An 18,044-nucleotide genomic window follows, 5' to 3' on the forward strand; every position below is an offset into this window, starting at 1 on the left:
CTTGGGTGTGTGTTTTAATATCTTTTTTAAAAGCAGTGTTTCATTTCAGCCAATGGTGCGGGTCAACCAGCAACATTTAAAAGCATTTATTGTTTTATTTGATGCCATTGGCATTGGGTGTTTAAGCATGATCAGCTATGGCTAATGAACCAAAGGGCTTTTCCGAAAGGGATACACTTTTTCATTAATGGTTCAGATAGCCATGTCAAACCAATAGAATAAAATGTTCCCCAAAATCAGTAGATTTAATCCTTTTGAGTAGGACCAGCTAAGAAGCTACCAAGTAGTGAATGGGCTGAAAGTCTGTGTGATCTTTCAGTTGAACCTATCAAATCTATTGTTGTACTGTCACTTTTAGAATTAAGTTGTTGTGTCAATGTTTATGGTTGGTGATTCTGGTAAATTACTTACATTTTTTCTTCAATTTAAGAGCTGCCTTACCCTTTTAATTATTATTTATATAGCTCCACCAGTGACTGGTTCCTTTCAGATCACAATAGGACACGTCCCTGACTCAATCCAAAATTTGTTACAGCAGAAATGGCATAGGCAGTATAAAAGGATGCACTACATGGTTGTTTCAGGTATATGTGCATATTTACAGGCTGTTACAGAATGACATGAAAGCTAGGAAGTTGTACTTCAAGTTTTCCATACATATAATGAACCTAGCTATCAAAAACCAAAGTACATGTCCAACCTCTCTCAATGCAAGCAGGTGAGTGAACACACCTTCCCCACCACATTGCCCAACTTCATATTTTCTTGGCCTATAACACTCTGGTTGTGAATTCTAATTTTATGTTAAAGTAAAATTTAGAGCTTATACCTGCATTGTTTGCCTTGGAACCAACTGGAAATTTGTACTATATTAGTGTGTGCTTTCTACGTTTAGCTTTTGTCTACTGGAAGCTATTCCCATGTACAAAGCTATTCACGGACCACATATCCATAAATGAAATGAGGGCATTAGGCAGAAAAATGGATATAAACAAAGGCCTAGGGTTTTAACTATCTCATCGCTCATTTATTTTGCCATTAAAAGCCTCAAATTATGCCCCATTCATAATTACATTCCTACCGGAATCAGTTTCACAGTACAGAAACTATTTTTATTGTGTTTGTGTGTGGCCCAACAACACAGTTCTCTGGGCAACATAACAATAAATGTCCAAAAATAATAATAATTGAAATGGTACTCTCATTTTGACTCAAGAAAATCACCATTTTATAGTTCAAATCAGGAAAAATACATTAAATGGACAAAAGTACAAAGATTCACAAAATGTTTAGGGGTATGCGTACCCCTACATATCCCCAGAAAAAACTCTCTCTCTCTCTCTCTCTCTGTGTGTGTGTGGGGGGGGGGTTATCTAAAAGCCCCAGATTACCTAGGGCTTTTAGATAATTTAGGCTATCAGAAAGATCTTCACCTGAATCTGAAAAGACCACAGTGATGGTGCCAAGTAAATCTGTCTGCGAAGGCTAGTCCATAACTGGGTGCTGTCACTGCTGAAAATGCCATCTCCCACTTCACTTGGTTTCGTGGAGCACCCAAAGCAGGGCCCAAGCTGTGAAGTTAGCAGTAAAAGTTACTAGTATTTTTTAGCATCAATGATATGGTAAGCAAATTGTGTATACATCAAATGTATATAGACTTGGAATTCCTATGGAACAAAAATGGATGTGTGAGGGAAGAGAGGTAGCAAACTTGCAAACCACATACCGGTATCTGTGGGTAGCTGGTTATAGTACATGTTCTTGAGCATGATACACTCCCCATCTTCTGCTTCCTCCTTGTCTTATTTATTTATTTAGTCAGTATACTGCCTTTCATCCAAAGGTCACAAGGCGGTTCGCAACATAAAAATACAAAATTTGAATTCAAAATACATAATACATGAAAAACAAACCAATAGCCCCCCCCCCAAAAAAACCATTTGAAAAGCCATGGTTGAAGAGAAAATACCTAGTTGAGATATACGTTCCTGGCATCTAAAGATATGAAATGAAGGTGATACTCTGTATAGAGAGCATTCACAAATGAGCAGATCACCTTGGCATGGATGTTGAAGTTGCCCAGAAACAACAGTTTGGGAGTCCTCAATGCCAGCTTGGGTGAGGAGACTGCTGGGCATCGAGGTGCTAAAAAGAGGAAGTGGACTCCGTGGTGCAAACTGGCTGATCTTAGCAGGGCTGGTTCTAGATTTGAGGGAGGCCATTAACGAAATAACCTCATGTCCCCTATTTCCATGTGCATGAGAGCTCTGGCAGGCTTACATCAGAGTAGTAGGGCCCTTGTCAGTCCTGAGCAGCTGGGGCTGGGAGACATATTCTCACAACAGCCCAGAGTATTCAGATGGGACATCATAAACAATAAGAGTTGAGTGCAAGAGTTCCCAATCTGCTCTATGAGCATCACTCAGGTGGTCCACAGCATGGCTGTGAAGAACAGTGGGTGCAGCAGCTGCTCATTCTGGAAACCCAGCAATCCTCTGGCAAGGGGAAGGGACTTGAAAGAAATGAAGAGGATTGGGAGTTTAAGCAAGAGGAAATTATTTAAAAGGAGTGGGGAGGATTAAGAATACAGAAGAGCAGGAGGGAGAGACTTAAAAGGAGTGGAGAAGATTAGGAGCCAGGAAACCAAGTGAGAGGAAGCAAACGTATCAAAATAGAAGCAATAAAATTAAAATTAAAAAGCATATGACATCTAACACAAATGTGTTACAATTGCCGCAACAGGCAGAAAAAACTTTTAAGTGGACCACCAACATACTCAGCAATTTTCAAGTTTGGAAATCACTGGTACAGGGCTTTGGTTGGCTAGAGACCCCTTTCTAAGTCTCTGAGGAGTCTTCAGACCAATGCTCCATCTAAGCCTGGAGTTAGCAGTGGCTTATGATCTCAGGCTAAGGTTTGCTTGCTGGAATTTGCAAAATACAGTGGTACCTCGGGTTACAGACACTTCTGGTTACAAACTCTGCTAACCAGGAAGTGGTTGCTCCAGGTTAAGAACTTTACACCAGGATAAGTACGAAAATCGCGTGCCAGCAGCGCAGCGGCAGTGAGAGGCCCCATTAGCGAAAGCACGCCTCAGGTTAAGAACAGACCTCGAACAAATTCAGTTCTTAACCCGAGGTACCACTGTAATGTCACTAAACCACTTAACAACTGTGTATCACATTGTTTGATACTATTTTTCCTTTCATTTATATAGTAAATCATGTAGAATGAGACAACTGATATTGATTGAATTTATATACAGTTCTATACCTGGCAGTCTCAGGGCAATTCACAGAATAAAATCAAAATATAAACCGCAAAATACATAATCAAAATAAAAACAACAACCCAATAACCCCCCAACCCATATTTTGAAAGGGCACAGGATGTCATATGATAACACATGATAAAAAATAACTAAGTAACTTTGATGTAACAAAAGGGGGAACATGATAAAGAGTTAAACCAGGCATAGGCAAACTTGGCCCTCCAGATGTTTTGGGACTACAATTCCCATCATCCCTGACCACTGGTCCTGTTAGCTAGGGATGATGGGAGTTGTAGTCCCAAAACATCTCTGGAGGGCTGAGTTTGCCTATGCCTGAGTTAAACACACAGTAGAGGATGAAGGATAAGAAGCCTTAGGTTGAAACTCCATATGCAATTACCTGAACCTAAGTCCCATTGAACTCAATCAAGCTTACTTCTGACTAGACATATCTATTAAAAATAGAGATCTGTTTTTCTTTTTTATAATATTTATTCATTTTATAAAAAACAGCAAAAAATACAAACTACAACAATACAAACTAAACATACAAATATAAAAACAAAAACACATACAAACATTTCTTATATAAACCTTATTTTCATGATCATCATATGACTTCCCACAATCCCTTCCTTCTGAATTTCATTATAATACATCTTTAGCAGTTTATTCGCCATCGTCTGTTAACCAAATATTAATTAAATTGCTCCTTTATCTATTAACCAAAAAAATTATATTATACATTTGCTAATTCAACATCAGAATCTTAATTTTAACGCTTATAGCCTATATTATCTTCACTAAGGGAAATAATTTCTATATATTGCAATACTTTTTCAAATATAATATAATTTTTCCCAATCTTCCACAGTCTCCTCCTTCTGGTAGCGTAGTCTCCCAGTCATTTCATAAAGTCCATCATCTTCATTTGCCATTCATCTATCATGGGTATCTCTTGTGTCTTCCAATTTTTGGCAAGTAATATTCTGGCAGCTGTTGTGGCATACAAAAAGAATGTAATACCTTTCTTGAGGATTTCTCCCCCTACTATTCCAAGTAAAAAGGCTTCTGGCTTTTTTAAAAAAGTGTTTTTCAACACTTTTTAAAAAATTCATTATAAATCTTTTCCCAGAAGTCTTTTACTTTGGGGCATGTCCACCACATGTGGTAAAAGGTCCCTTATTTTTCTTTACATTTCCAACACTTATCAGAAGTACGATACATCTTTGATAATTTAACAGGTGTTAAATACCAATCTATACATCATTTTCATCTTATTTTCTTTCAAAACAGTACATGCCGTAAATTTAAGGTCCCCCCCCCCACATTTTCTCCCAGTCATTCAACATTATGGTGTGCCCCATATCCTTGGCCCAATCTATCATAACAGATTTTACTTGCTCGTCTTTCGCATGCCACTCCAGTAACAAATTATACATTCTAGATAAATTTTTCATCTTTACATCTATCAATTCGGTTTCCAGTTTGGATTTCTGAGCTTGAAAACCAGTGTTTTTGTTATCAGTCCTGAATATCTCATTAATCTGATGGTATTGTAACCAATCATTCAGTTTATCTTTAAGATGTTCATAGGATTTCAGCTTAAATTTATTTTCCTCTTCCACCAGCAAATCACGGTATTTTAACCAATTAATATCCATATTTAATTTGTTATTGGGCTTGGCCTCCAATGGTTTAAGTCATCTAGGTGTTTTTCTTTCTAACAATAGAGATCTGTGTTTTTTTTCCAAAATTCTCCCCCTCTTGTAGCTTGTATTTGCTATTTTTACATTTACAGTATAGTTTAATATTACTATGTGAGATTCACCTGAAAAGCCGTATAAAAATATCTTCTACATCTATGTGTAAAGGGGAAGGGCCATGGCTCAGTGGTAGAGCACTAGGTTCTCAGGTTCAAATCATGGCATCTCCAGGCAGGGCTGGCAATGTCACCAGCTGGAAACTTGGAGAGCCGCTGCCAGTCAGTGTGGACAATACTGAGCTAAACGGACCAATGGTCTGACTTGGTATAAGGAAGTTTTTCTATGAAACCTACCAGTGTGATATATTAGAAGTTGGTTCATAAGGGTTAGGGGCACTACTCCGCCAACCTCAGTTTCCTTTCCTTCTTACAACCAACCCAGGAGGTGGTGGAACTAGTTGTTACGTTCCTCTTTTTCAGTCTCAGAGTCAGCGCTGCCCTTGTAGAATTCAGCAGGGAGGTGGATAGGGCAAAACCAGAATCAATCGGTTCTACCTGTCTTTGACTCTGGCTCCACCTCTTGTTGCCCTGCCTCCCTTTCCTCCCTACCATAATCAAGGGACATTTGCCACCGCTAATTTGATTTAGTGGAAACTAGGATTCAAATCCCCACCGGCTCACTGTGTTGCGCCTCTAACAGTCAACCTAATCTACCACACAGGGTTATTGCGCGGATAAAACGTGGAGTGGGAAAACCGAAGAGCGTGAGACCCCTAGTCTTGGCGTCGGGGGTTTAAACTCCACTTTCGGCGAAAGATTCCTGCAATGGCAGCGCAGGGGATGAGATTATTTGATCCTCGTGGTCCCTTCCAGCTCTTCTGGGACTCTATAACAATACATACATCATACTGAGTGAGCTCTTGGAAGGAAACGTCTGATATAAAAGTAACAAATATTCTGGCATTCTTCATGGCAATCCTGTAACTGCAGTTCCCAGGATTCTTTGAGGGGTGAAGCAATATGCTTTAACGACCCAGTGTGTACACAGCCTTGCTTCTATGATGTAGTAGTAGTAGTAATAGTAATATCCAATCCTATTTACCAATCCAATCCTATTTACCAATCCAATCTGGTAAATCACAAAGGGGCTTTCTTAGGGGGGTAGCTGCACATTATCACCGCCCCAACAATACAACCTTCATACCAAAAACAAGAATGGCGGGGGCACGCTCCTCTCTTACTCTCGGGCAGTCAATCAAGACCTATCAAGCAATACGGAGCCCCTCCCCTCCCCCGTGCGCGAGCGAGCGACGTCCTGGCTACGGTTAGCTCAGCTTCGATGCCACTCCGCATGCGCGAGAGAGAAAAAGCACGTCGGGCTCTGTTCCCCTCCCCCTCCCAATGCTTTTTCTCCCTTCATGAAGATGGCGGCGGTCACCGTCGGCGAGGCAGTTTGCGGCGACGGACCAACGGGCGGGAAACGGGCGCACCTGGGCATCCCCGAGGCCATCTTCGTAGTAAGCAAAACAGGAATGTGGGCGCGGGTTGGGTGGGAAATCGGGACCCACACGGAGGGGGCAAGAATGAAGTGAACGTGTGTGTGGGGGGGGTGTCCTGCGTGGTGTGCTTGTTGCGCATGCGCTTCACTTTTGACAGGGAGCGGGGTGGGGTGGGGGGCTGCTCCAGAATGATGTAGGGGAGGCTGTGAGCCCCAAAGACCCTCTTTTCCGCCCGGCGCCCTCCCCGCGGGGCAGGAGCGCGGAGGCTCTGCGGCACCTGGGCATTTAGGGGTAGACTGCCTATTAGTAAGGAGACCCTGATCCCTTCACGTGGCGGCGGCGGCAGCCTTCCCTGCAGTAACTGGCGCTTTAAGGTAGCCTATTATTATTATTATTATTATTATTATTATTATTATTATTATTATTATTAGGAACGGGCAGGAAGCCCTGCCAGATCAGCCCAAGACAGCAGCTTGGTTTTAGTTTGGGAAAAGACTACCAGCAAGCGAGGCAGGAATGCGAGGGCTCCGCTGGTATTCAGAGGCAGGTTAGGTGTCACCCTTCTGGGGAAATAAATCCAGCCTCTTCTGCTTTTTGCGCCCCACCCACTTCGGATTTCAAGAGTGATTGCCTTTTAATGCGGAGGTTCCGTGGCTTGTAACTTACTTATTGCATCCCGCCTTTCCTCCCAGAGAGCCTAAGACGCTGCCCATTGCTCTTCCCCCCTCACCCCTATTATCCTTATAGCAACACTGCAAGGGAAGCTAGCTGGAGAGATACTGCCTGGTCCCAACAAGCTTCACGGTTGGTTGGGAAACCAGGTCTCTGTTGTGGGCGAACTATAACTGCTATAATGTCATGGGTAATATCTGTGTACCATGGATTTGTCTTCTATAAGAAGAGCCCAACTGGCTCAGATCAAGTAAGAATTGCTTCCAAGTGACCAGGAAGGGGGGCTTTTATGCTGTAAACTAGGAGAGGGAATGAAATAGTGTACTGTAGTCAGTTCTGAGCTTGATGGACTGGCTCAGTATAAGGCAGTTCCTTATGCTTCTATGAGTGCCACTGTGATGCAACAGAGACTGGTTTATTAGGCCATATGATAACATTTTGCTACCAGTAGTTGAGTAGCCAATTATTACACAGAAAGCAGTAATCTTCCCTTGCTATTGCTCCCTTGTAGTCTTTAAGTTTGCCTATCTTATTAATCTAAATCATTATGAAGAATAAGAGTCCTGCTGGATCAGATTGAACATCTTTCTAGACAGGCCTTTGTTTGCTTTGAGTGGCCAGCTAGATATGTCTGCTTTGGGGGGGGGGGGGAGAGGAGCTGGCTGCATGGCTGCTATTCCTTCTTTTCAGGCAACCTGAATTGAATTGAATGGAATTGATACTAAAAGGAGAAACTAACTTTGGGCTCGTTTCTCAAATATTATACTGCTTGACTATGCTGTTTATGCTTTTGAATGTAGAAGAGTAAGCAGAATTACTGTTATTTAAAAGCAAAAAAGGGTAGGCAAGCAAGTGGTTAGAAATGGTGAGGAGGGTCAGGGGACTCTCAGTAGTGGGTCTCATACTGGAGCAGGGTCTTTGGCTGGTGCTTGGCCATTCCTGTCCCCAATGCCAGCCCTGGAAGAAGTCAGAGCAGGCCAGGCTTTGGCCAACCAACTATTCACATGGCTGCATGAATTGAAGGTTTTGGAGTTACTGATGTGTAATGTGTTTCTACTATAAGGAAGATGTAGATTCCTATATGAAACAGCCAGGAAATGAGACAGCAGACACCGTACTCAAGAAATTGGATGAACAGTATCAGAAATATAAATTTATGGAGCTTAACCTTGCCCAGAAGAAAAGAAGGTAGGTATTTTCTGTGGTGTCCTTTATAAGGATTATTCCAAAGTTAGAATGCTACTCCCCATGTCATCATGCAGACTGTTCTTTGGCTAAAATTTAATAAGCTACTACCCTTTAAGAAGCTAGACAGTAATTGCTACAAGCTGATGTACTGGTAGGATACTAAAACAACTTGCAATGCTAGGACTGTGGTCCAACTTGTGAGGAATGTCTGAAAGGCACATTTAGAGTATTTGACATGTTTGCAGTTAATATTTTTCTGCTTTATATCATGACGTAAATAAGCTGTTTTTTACAGTAATGATGGGGCCATTGTATTAAATAATTAGGTATCTGCACCCACTGTTGCTTTTTGTCATACATTATTTTGCTTGACTAGGAGTTAAAGTAAATCCAGGTGAAAAATTAGACAATGAGCCTGGCCATACCACCGAACTAGTTTTGATGGCAATAATTATTACTGGAATAGAAAAAAAAGCAATCACATGTTTACATTAATCAACAGAAGTGTTCATTCAAAAGAATAGGGTCAAGTTTCCATATGCTATTGCATGTACAATCACATTGTATGCTTACGGGTTTCGCCACGCATGCGCAGAAGTGGCGCCTCATGTTGCGGACTTTTTGGGGTACATAAGGACCCCCGGAATGAATTAAGTATTAAGTGTACTGGTGTCCACTTAATTCTATTGCCTGCAGTCACACCTAAGTTTGCATTAGAGATAAATTGAGTTTTTGGGGAAGAATTGTTAAATACTGCGGCTACTAGTACCATTGTTAGAGGTAAATGATCACTTTCAATATTATTGCCCAGCTCTAACTCCATGACAAACTTATATGCAAATCGTGAGATCGCAATATCACACTGCCTCCATGCTTTGTAAAGTGGGTATATTCTCTGGGCTGATCTCTCTCTGTCATACTGTTCAATATTAACAAGTCCCTCTGTCTTACAGCTTGGGCTAAACAGAGCTCTGAATAATTACATCTATGATGTAATTAAACAGATGGGAGGTACCTCTGGCTAAGTAAATATCTGGTTCCAGAATCTGAATGTAATTGGTGTACAAATTTACATTGTTGACTCCCATATGTAGGTTAAAATCCCCTGCAATGATAAACACTGCGGTAGGATATAGGGTTTCCGTGGATTCTATGTAATTCTCTAGATCTGTCCAGATAGTATTTACAGTAGTGGTTGTTTTTTTTTACAAGGCGGTATGTAGACATTAATCAGCATTAAATATACTTTCAAAACTGTAACCAAGACAGCAAACGGGTTACATGGAGTCATGGCTGTTGTAGTTGCATTCAACTTTGTGGAGATGAAACATGCTAGACTCCCACTGACCCTACCACCTTTCATTGAGGGAGTGGCTGTCAATGAGTGACATTTGTTTCCGTTAAGCGTTATAGAGTCATTGTGCCATGTTTCTTGAAGGAGAATAATATCAAATTGCACAAAATAGTTCATCAGCTGTCTATTATTCTGCTTTGAATGCCAGCCTGCTATGTTCCATGACATCAGTTTTAGCCCCGGCTCCTTTAAACCTCTGTGCTTGTTGCTTCCACTTTGTCCAGGTACCCAATTCCATCTCTTAAAATGCTTCCATTCCTCTTATCAGTGGGAACCCATTCAATGGTGTTAGTATACTTTTTGATTCTTGGGAGAGGACTACCAGTACCCATTTCATTTGGAGCTAATTTCCAATAGCTCAGCCAGGAATTTGTAGTCACCCCATCAGAATTGTCCCTCACCATATCATATTCCAAGGGGGGTTGAGTTTGCAGCTCTGCATCTATACACTTAAAAGTTTCTCTGGTAGTCCTCTTTTTAACTATACATTTTGGAGAAACAGTTTGTGGGCAAAAGGTTTGATTGTCAGTTGTTTCACCAATGTTTTGTTGTCCATGCTGTTGTATTTGGGTCAACCTTGAATGAAACTTAGCTAGTTTGATGAGAATGCCACTTTGCTCTTTATTTGGTAGGTTAATAAAATTACTTAGCAAATCCTCTTTTTCTGGGACTGTCCAGTCTGCTGAATCTGGAGGGTAATTTTTATTCGGAACTACAGTAGATTGAGTAGACCTCTTGAATTTTCCTTGCATAATCTCTGGAGACTGTGATCTTCTTCAGCAATAGGACAAATGTCAGCTTTAGTTGAGGTGACCTTGTTCCTCCTGATCACTCTTTTAGGTACAAACAGTGGCTTAGGTGATGTGTCTTCAAAATGCTGATAAGGGAAGACTCATTTCCTGGCTAAATGAGCCTTCTTTTTCATGATTATAGCTGGAATTCTACGGGTGCTGAAAGTTAGAAGAGTTGTCTTGCAACATCCATCGTTAAAGAGCCCCTTGATTGATTTTAATTCAATATTTCCAACATCACAACTCAGGCGTAAGTTCAAATGTAGGCTGACTCCCAGTAAGGAAAGTGTCCCTTATATGGAAATAGCTGTAGAACAACCTCATATGCTGGACTGAGTGTTTCTGCCCTCCAAACCCCAATTATATATCAAGCAGATTAGATTGTTTAGTAAGTGTAGCAGACATAAAATTTTACATCTGTTTTATTCACAGGTTAAAAAATCAAATTCCTGAAATTAAGCAGACATTAGAAATCTTAAAACACATGCAGAAGAAAAAGGTAAATACCTTTTACTGTGTGGTGGGTATTTATCTTGTGTACAATGCTACATCAATAGTTACCACAAATCAATCTTTATTTGGCTGCAGAAAATTATTAATAATGACTAATTTGAACACAAGTGCTCTAGCCATGTTCATTTGTCATCTCTCCTTTCGGTAGGAATCCACAAAACTGATGGAAACCAGATTTTTATTGGCAGATAACCTCTACTGTAAAGCTTCTGTTCCTCCTACAGATAAAGTTTGTCTTTGGTTGGGGGTAAGTAAAAACATGTTCACACTTACTAAGCATCTATTTTCAGCCACAAACATGGCTGAAAGGCAACATGAGTTCTGAATATTATGTTAACATTTCATGATGCTATTTGGTCACGCAGCTTGGTATATAATAATAATAATAATAATAATAATAATAATAATATAATAAGTTTCCCCAGCCACTCTGGGCGGCTTCCAACCGAATATTAAAAACAGTACAGCATCAAACATTAAAAACTTCCCTAAACAGGGCCGCCTTCAATTGTCTTCTGAAAGTAGAATAGTTATTTATTGCCTTGACATCTTCTGGGAGGGCGCCCTGTTCCACAGGGCGGGTGCCACAACCGAGAAGGCCCTCTGTCTGGTTCCCTGTAACCTCACTTCTCGCAATGAGGGAACCGCCAGAAGGCCCTTGGTGCTGGATCTCAGTGCCCACCCCCAATATGACCCCCCCCCCCAATTGTCATCATTACCCATTTCCAATCTCTGGATTTCTTTGGAACAGCAGGGACAAAAGCCTCTTAACAACATTGAAAAAAGAATACATTTCGGCCCAGATCTTGAAAGGTGCAACAATGGGCCCAGTTCTGCTGACCCTTCAGACTATAGAAATGAACTGGGTTCCCCTCTTCCTTTGCTCTAATGATCCATTTCATATTTTCTGTTCAATATTAGCCATCATTTACTGTGCTGTCCAAATACAGTATAGGCTTTGGCTTATACTTGCATGAATTGAAGGCGCCTCTGAATTCGGTCATTGTGCATTGCTACAGGTGGTGCTTTAAGTTGCATGTGTTTAAAGTTAGCATGTGAGCCTAAGGCTCCACATGAGTTTTTCTCGATAACTCAAACTGGGTCTGGAAAAGCTGTGACATGCCAGATGCTAATGGACTACAGTGTTCCCAGTATCTCTAACCATTGACCATATTGGCTGGGTCTGAAGGGAGTCCCAACAACATCTGCAGGCCAGAGGCTCCTCATTTCTGACCTTAACAATAATTTAAATGGTTTTCTGAACTGTACTTAACAGTAAAATAACAAGTGATTAATTGCTTGCCTGGATTAAATAAGAAACATGGAGTCTACTAGACACGTTGCTTTACCCCAAAACTGAAACATCCAACAAAGGGGCACATAATCCCAGATGAAATTGGCAGGGAATGTCTGGCACTCCTGCAGCAGAATATTTACAAAAATGTTTAAATTGCAACAGTTTCTGATTGGTTAATTTTATCTGCTTTTTGTAAAATTGAGTTCTCACAATGATCTTTTGCCAGACCAGTACTATTTAAGTTGTTTTAAATTATTTGCAGTTGGAGGTGAGCAGCGAGTGAGCAAAGTTTTTGAATGACACCAGGCTTTTCAGGAGATCCAAAAGTGTCTCTCCACACCTCTTAAATGGGCAACAAATGCAGCAGATGGCTCACATACTGTTTTTGAACTCGTTGCAAACAGTACTACCTGCAATATTTATATCTACATATCTATGCCTGCCTATCTATCTATCTATCTTTCTATCTATCTATCTTGGCTAATGCTTCTATATTTAACTTCCAAATTCAATGTCCAAGATCAGTCTTTTAACTATAATGTATCACGGGTTGTGCTTAACTTACTGTTTTCAATGTGTTTTAAGGTAATGGTCTCTATAAGAAAGGGTAAAACCAACTTAGGCTCTTGAATATTAAATTTGTAGTCAGTCATTCATTTTAAAAGTACTTAATTTCAAAAGCCATTGAAGGTTTCTCAACATAAATGTTGTTCTTAGGCCAACGTAATGCTGGAATATGACATTGATGAAGCCCAAGCATTGCTAGAAAAGAATCTCTTCACAGCCACAAGAAACCTTGAGTCTCTGGAGGAAGATCTGGATTTTCTTAGGGATCAGTTCACTACTACAGAAGTCAGTATCCTTTTAAAAAGAGAATTGAATTCCTGTTTCACAATGATATGCCCTCTATTTCTTAGTTTTCATCCACTTTCTTTGAACAAATCTGCTTGTGGAAACAATTCAGGTCAAGGAATAGTGAATCCAGTAGCAGATGCAGGTGTTTATTGCATTTGTCCAGTTTGTTCAGTCTAGATACCACTTGCTGTGAAAAGATACAATATCCTCAGTTATCACTGATATACAACAGTCACTGTGAGCAGTGGCTCCAGGGCAGTTGAGGTTCAAGGCTCTTCCCTCCATTACAAAACTTTTTTCATGCTGTGGGCCTCATTGACCCCTCTGGTGACCAAAGTGTAAAGGTGGACTTTTTTTAAAAGGACAAAGCAGGGTGGTTAGGGTCACAAAAGATTTTTAGGATCACAGGAGCCACCCATGGCAGTGGTTAATAAATAAGAAAATACTTTAAAAAATATTTTTTAATTGACTTTTTTCAAAAGCAGGTGATCTTGGAGGGTCACAAAAGAAAATTGTTTAGCATCATAGTGAGGAACCTGTCAGCATTCCTTAAACTTTTTTAAATAGTTTTTTTAAAAATATAAACATTTGGGAGGGGGCTTTGGAGGGCTCAAAAACATGACACCACAGTGGAAGACATAGAGTAGTAGAAAAAGGATTTGCACTGTCTAAAAAATGTTTTGAGGGGGGGAATCAAATTTTGGGGTGAGGCTTTGGGGGCTGAATGTTGACTCAAGGCTCCTGCTCCAGAGGAAGAGCAGAGAAGGAGCTAGAGGTGAGCAATACTCCTGAGTAATCAAATTCATTTAGGCCAGGCATCCCCAAACTGTGGCCCTCCAGATGTTTTGGCCTACAACTCCCATGATCCCTAGCTAACAGGACCAGTGGTCGGGGAAGATGGGAATTGTAGTCCAAAACATCTGGAGGGTCGAAGTTTGGGGATGCCTGATTTAGGCTCTTCGGAAAAGAAAACCTGAAAAAAGAACAAACTTTCTTAAGATTTTCATTTATAGATGATTTCTGGAAGTCTAAAATGCACTGGATTATTCAGTACATTTGTTAGCACCTTTTCCTGCCTTTGTTCTCCCTTAAACTTGTCACACTGTTGTTAAAACCAAAGGTTTATCTAGCTTTTAAGTTAGGACAGGATAGTTCTCATCCAAATTGTGATAAGCTGTTTGTCTACCATGCAGCAGAGAGAGTTTTAACCACACATCTGCATCAAGTCAGAAAAACCAGAGAAGCAGAGAGTAATAAAAAAATTAACCACTTGAAAAAAACATAGGCAAGTGTTATTTGCCAGCCTTTCCAAAATTACAAGTTGATTAAGTGTTCTGGTTATCTGCAGGTAAATACAGACTAGTCGTTGAGAGCCATCTTATTCTTTCCACAAGCATGTGCTCAGGTTCTTAAGCAAGTAAAGATGTGCTGTTAATGAGCTGGCTGCAGTCATTTTCCATGGTTTGAAAATGGAGTTCTGATCATGGAAAACGCTGCCTGTTGTCCACCCAGGTGTCACAAGAGTGTGTGCAGGGCACGTTATTGGCAATTTGAGAAAGCTAGTATTGTTGCAGGTATTCAGGAATAAAAACTTTGATGATCAAGCTTATGCTAAGGCAGGGGTTCCCAACAAAATTTTCTTGAGGACCCCTCATCGAGCCGCTATTGTGACAAGGACCCCCATTAATTCCTAATCCTAAAATTAAAAAGTGAGAGCCAAATTAAGGGTCTTTTTATATTTTATATTTATACGTTTTTTACAGTTCTTCCTCTTCATCTGTAGGCCTTTGTCGTTTTAACGAACCACTTTTTAACCAACGGTCCATTTTTAACTACGCAAACTGTAGCTTCCGCGAAAAACAACGCTTTGTTTACAAACACTACTGTTTTGCAAAGAGGCAGCGTGCGCTAGGGTGGAGGGAGGGGAATAGAGAAGACAGGGTACCTGCGCAGTAGCGCACAAATGAAGCCGACAAAGCATCTTGGGGAGGTGAGTGTTAGTAGAATGCGCACGCTGCCTCTTTGCAAAACAGTAGTGTTTGTAAAGCGCCACCTAACGGCATACAGCAGAACTACTATTAGCGCAAATCTAATTCTAGTTTTGCGCTAGACTCTGCTCATGCAGGAAGCGGCCAAAACAAAAAATATGTTATCATACGAAATATATTTAATATATTTTTTATTCTAATAGCATCTTGCGGACCCCTCTGGCATAGCTCGCGGACCCCTGGGGGTCCCCGGACCACCTGTTGGGAACCACTGTGCTAAGGAAACTGTAGAGCTTTTTCCTGCTGGCCCTGCACAGTGTTACTTGTGATCTATTTTCAGAGCACCGACTTAAATATTTCAGATTAACAGATTAGAAATTGTTTATGAGAACAGCAGTGTCTAGTATTCGGGAATCAAACTGCTTGTGCTAATTATGGGAAGCAGATAAAATCCAGGGAGAGGAGCATCTGCTTTCACCTTACAGCACAATAATTTCCTTAACTGTGTTTCCAGATATGGCTAGAGTTTATAATTGGGATGTAAAGCGAAGAAACAAGGATGACCCTTCCAAAAGCAAAGCTTAGTTATTAATAGTATTCATTAGTTCTCTTATATTAAATGTGTTCTTAATTTGAATCTTAGTTAGCAGACATCTTTGTAAAAAATGGTTTGCAAGCCCTGTTTGGTTCTGTGCATGTTCCATTATTGCTGCTTTGGGAAATGAGCCATAAAGGATTTTGGCTCTTTCCACATAATCTATCATAGGAAAATGTTGGTTACAAAACTTTACTGAAAATCTGAAGTGCATTATAGGAATTGTGTTTTGCAAAGGGTTGTTTGTATATATGAGTATTGAGGTACATCAAAATTTGGTGTGGGGAAGGTATGGTAGCAATATGGGGAACACAGTCCATTGTAATCCTGCTTCTATCTGCTTTAGCTATCCTCTAAACACTTCACACACATGAACTCATGTTTAGCCCTTGAGGAAACAAATAATTTAATACACAGTGCAATCTGTATGTGATCTCACTTAGTTCTATATTCACATAAATATCTCATCCCAAGTCTGTAAAACTGTAGGGATCCAGGAGCAAATGACCTACTATAAACAATCAGTGCATTTGCCATCTGTTCTAATTCAGATGCTTGCAAAGATTCTTGGTGGAACCTGCATTTAAACATGGATGGTGTATTTGAGCCCAGCTTCAGTTGGTTTAATGTTACTCCCTTTTTACTTCATATGAAGCTTTGCTAAAGTGTTGCCTTGGCATCTTCCTTTTTTTAAAAACCATGATGCACATCTTAAGGTCAAATAAAATGAAAAGCAAATGTTAACTGTGTTTTGATTTCTTCTAATGAACAACACTTGTAAAGCTTTTGTACTTTTATTTCATTATATGTATTTCTATATTTTGGGGAAGCCACCCAACCTAACACTACTACTACTACTACTACTACTACTTGTTGTTGTTATAACAGTGAAACTTGAAAGACTTATAGCAGAAACCTCTAGCACCTGTTCCTTTTAGCAGATGGGCACCAAAACTTTTGAAATATTTGGTAATGTAATTATTGACGGGTGATGGTGGAATGGTAAATAGAGATTGTTTTAGTTCTTAAAATGATGGAGAGCTTTCAAGTTTACCCAGTGTTGGAGGTGCTATACCCATCCCAAAGTGCTATACCAGGGATCAGCAAACTTTTTCAGCAGGGGGCCGGTCCACTGTCCCTCAGACCTTGTGGGGGGCCGGACTATATTGGGGGGGGTGAACTAATTCCTATGCTCTACAAATAACCCAGAGATGGATTTTAAATACAAGCACACATTCTACTCATGTAAAAACACCAGGCAGGTCCCACAAATAACCCAGAGATGCATTTTAAATAAAAGGACACATTCTACTAATGTAAAAACACGCTGATTCCTGGACCGTCTGTGGGCCAGATTTAGAAGGCGATTGGGTCGGATCCGGGCCTTAGTTTGCCTACCCATGTGCTATACCTTAAGATCCCAAAGCATAATTTTGAACCTGTAGAAAATAAATGCACGTTTAAAAGACAAATCTAAGATACTATGGTAAAATAAAAGGACATTATTTTATTTAGATTCAGAAGCAACAGAAACAGAAGACAACAATATTTCTGGTGAATAAAAATTCAGAATTTAACATCCAAATAATGCAACTAACATAGATTATGAAAGAAAATGTTTCTCATCTTTCTCATTTTCCCTTTTCGATTACAGAATTTTTGTATATAGTTTCATCTCTTCAAGCCATAGATTTCCCCCTCCTCCAAGAAGTTGGTTTTGCCTTACTATGAGACAAGATGGTGCTCTTGTGAGAATTTGAGTTGATGGCTTGAATAAAATTATGTGTGTTCAAGCTGTAGTGTTTATTATAGATGCTGAGTAAGGCTAAGAGTGCTTCAGCTAAAAGTTCCATATGGACATTGGATCTCCTAGATATGTAAGGCAATTCTAGCCTGAGCTGTTAGGGGGGTTGTAGGTTGGCATCTTAAAACTTTAGGGATGAGCATGTTTCTCTTGTGTTTGTTGCTCACCTATCTTAACTAGAGAATTGCTACAGTTCATGAGTTAGCACATTCATACTTTTCATTTAGTCTTGCCTTGTTGCACTGTGCTTTAATCATTGTGTCCATATATGCTAGTGTACATGGCAACATAAATGGAAAAAGGCATGAACAAACACCAAAACTGCTTATGGAACTGTCTGAACACAGTGCAGAAATAATGACGAAGGATAGTGGATCCTGAAATGGTTCTACTGCTGCACAATTGAGGTCAGCTAATCTTGGAGCCCTAAAATCATGTTTTGCATGCATCCCACACTTCTAAAAGATGGGAGGGTGAAATGGCTATCCAAGCATCTTTAATAGTCATGTTGC

General features: G+C 40.2%; 1 protein-coding gene across 1 annotated transcript; it reads left to right on the forward strand.

Moving 5' to 3' along the window:
- The first annotated feature begins 6,340 nt into the window (after positions 1-6,340).
- On the forward strand, positions 6,341-16,472 carry VBP1 (VHL binding protein 1). Its single transcript, XM_035101962.2, has 6 exons — positions 6,341-6,493; positions 8,211-8,335; positions 10,913-10,979; positions 11,142-11,240; positions 13,008-13,146; positions 15,648-16,472. The coding sequence occupies exons 1-6, from the start codon at positions 6,395-6,397 to the stop codon at positions 15,716-15,718; spliced, it is 600 nt and encodes a 199-aa protein (XP_034957853.1). The 5' UTR covers positions 6,341-6,394; the 3' UTR covers positions 15,719-16,472.
- Positions 16,473-18,044: the final 1,572 nt, after the last annotated feature.

Source organism: Zootoca vivipara, chromosome Z, assembly GCF_963506605.1.
Source record: "Zootoca vivipara chromosome Z, rZooViv1.1, whole genome shotgun sequence".
NCBI classification, from domain to species: Eukaryota; Metazoa; Chordata; class Lepidosauria; order Squamata; family Lacertidae; genus Zootoca; species Zootoca vivipara.

Coding starts and splice junctions, on each gene's coding strand:
- VBP1 (XM_035101962.2), top strand. CDS start 6,395: ATGAAGATGGCGGCGGTCACCGTCGGCGAGGCAGTTTGCGGCGACGGA. Junction 8,336..10,912: donor CTTGCCCAGAAGAAAAGAAG/GTAGGTATTTTC, acceptor TTTTATTCACAG/GTTAAAAAATCAAATTCCTG. Junction 11,241..13,007: donor AAGTTTGTCTTTGGTTGGGG/GTAAGTAAAAAC, acceptor TGTTGTTCTTAG/GCCAACGTAATGCTGGAATA.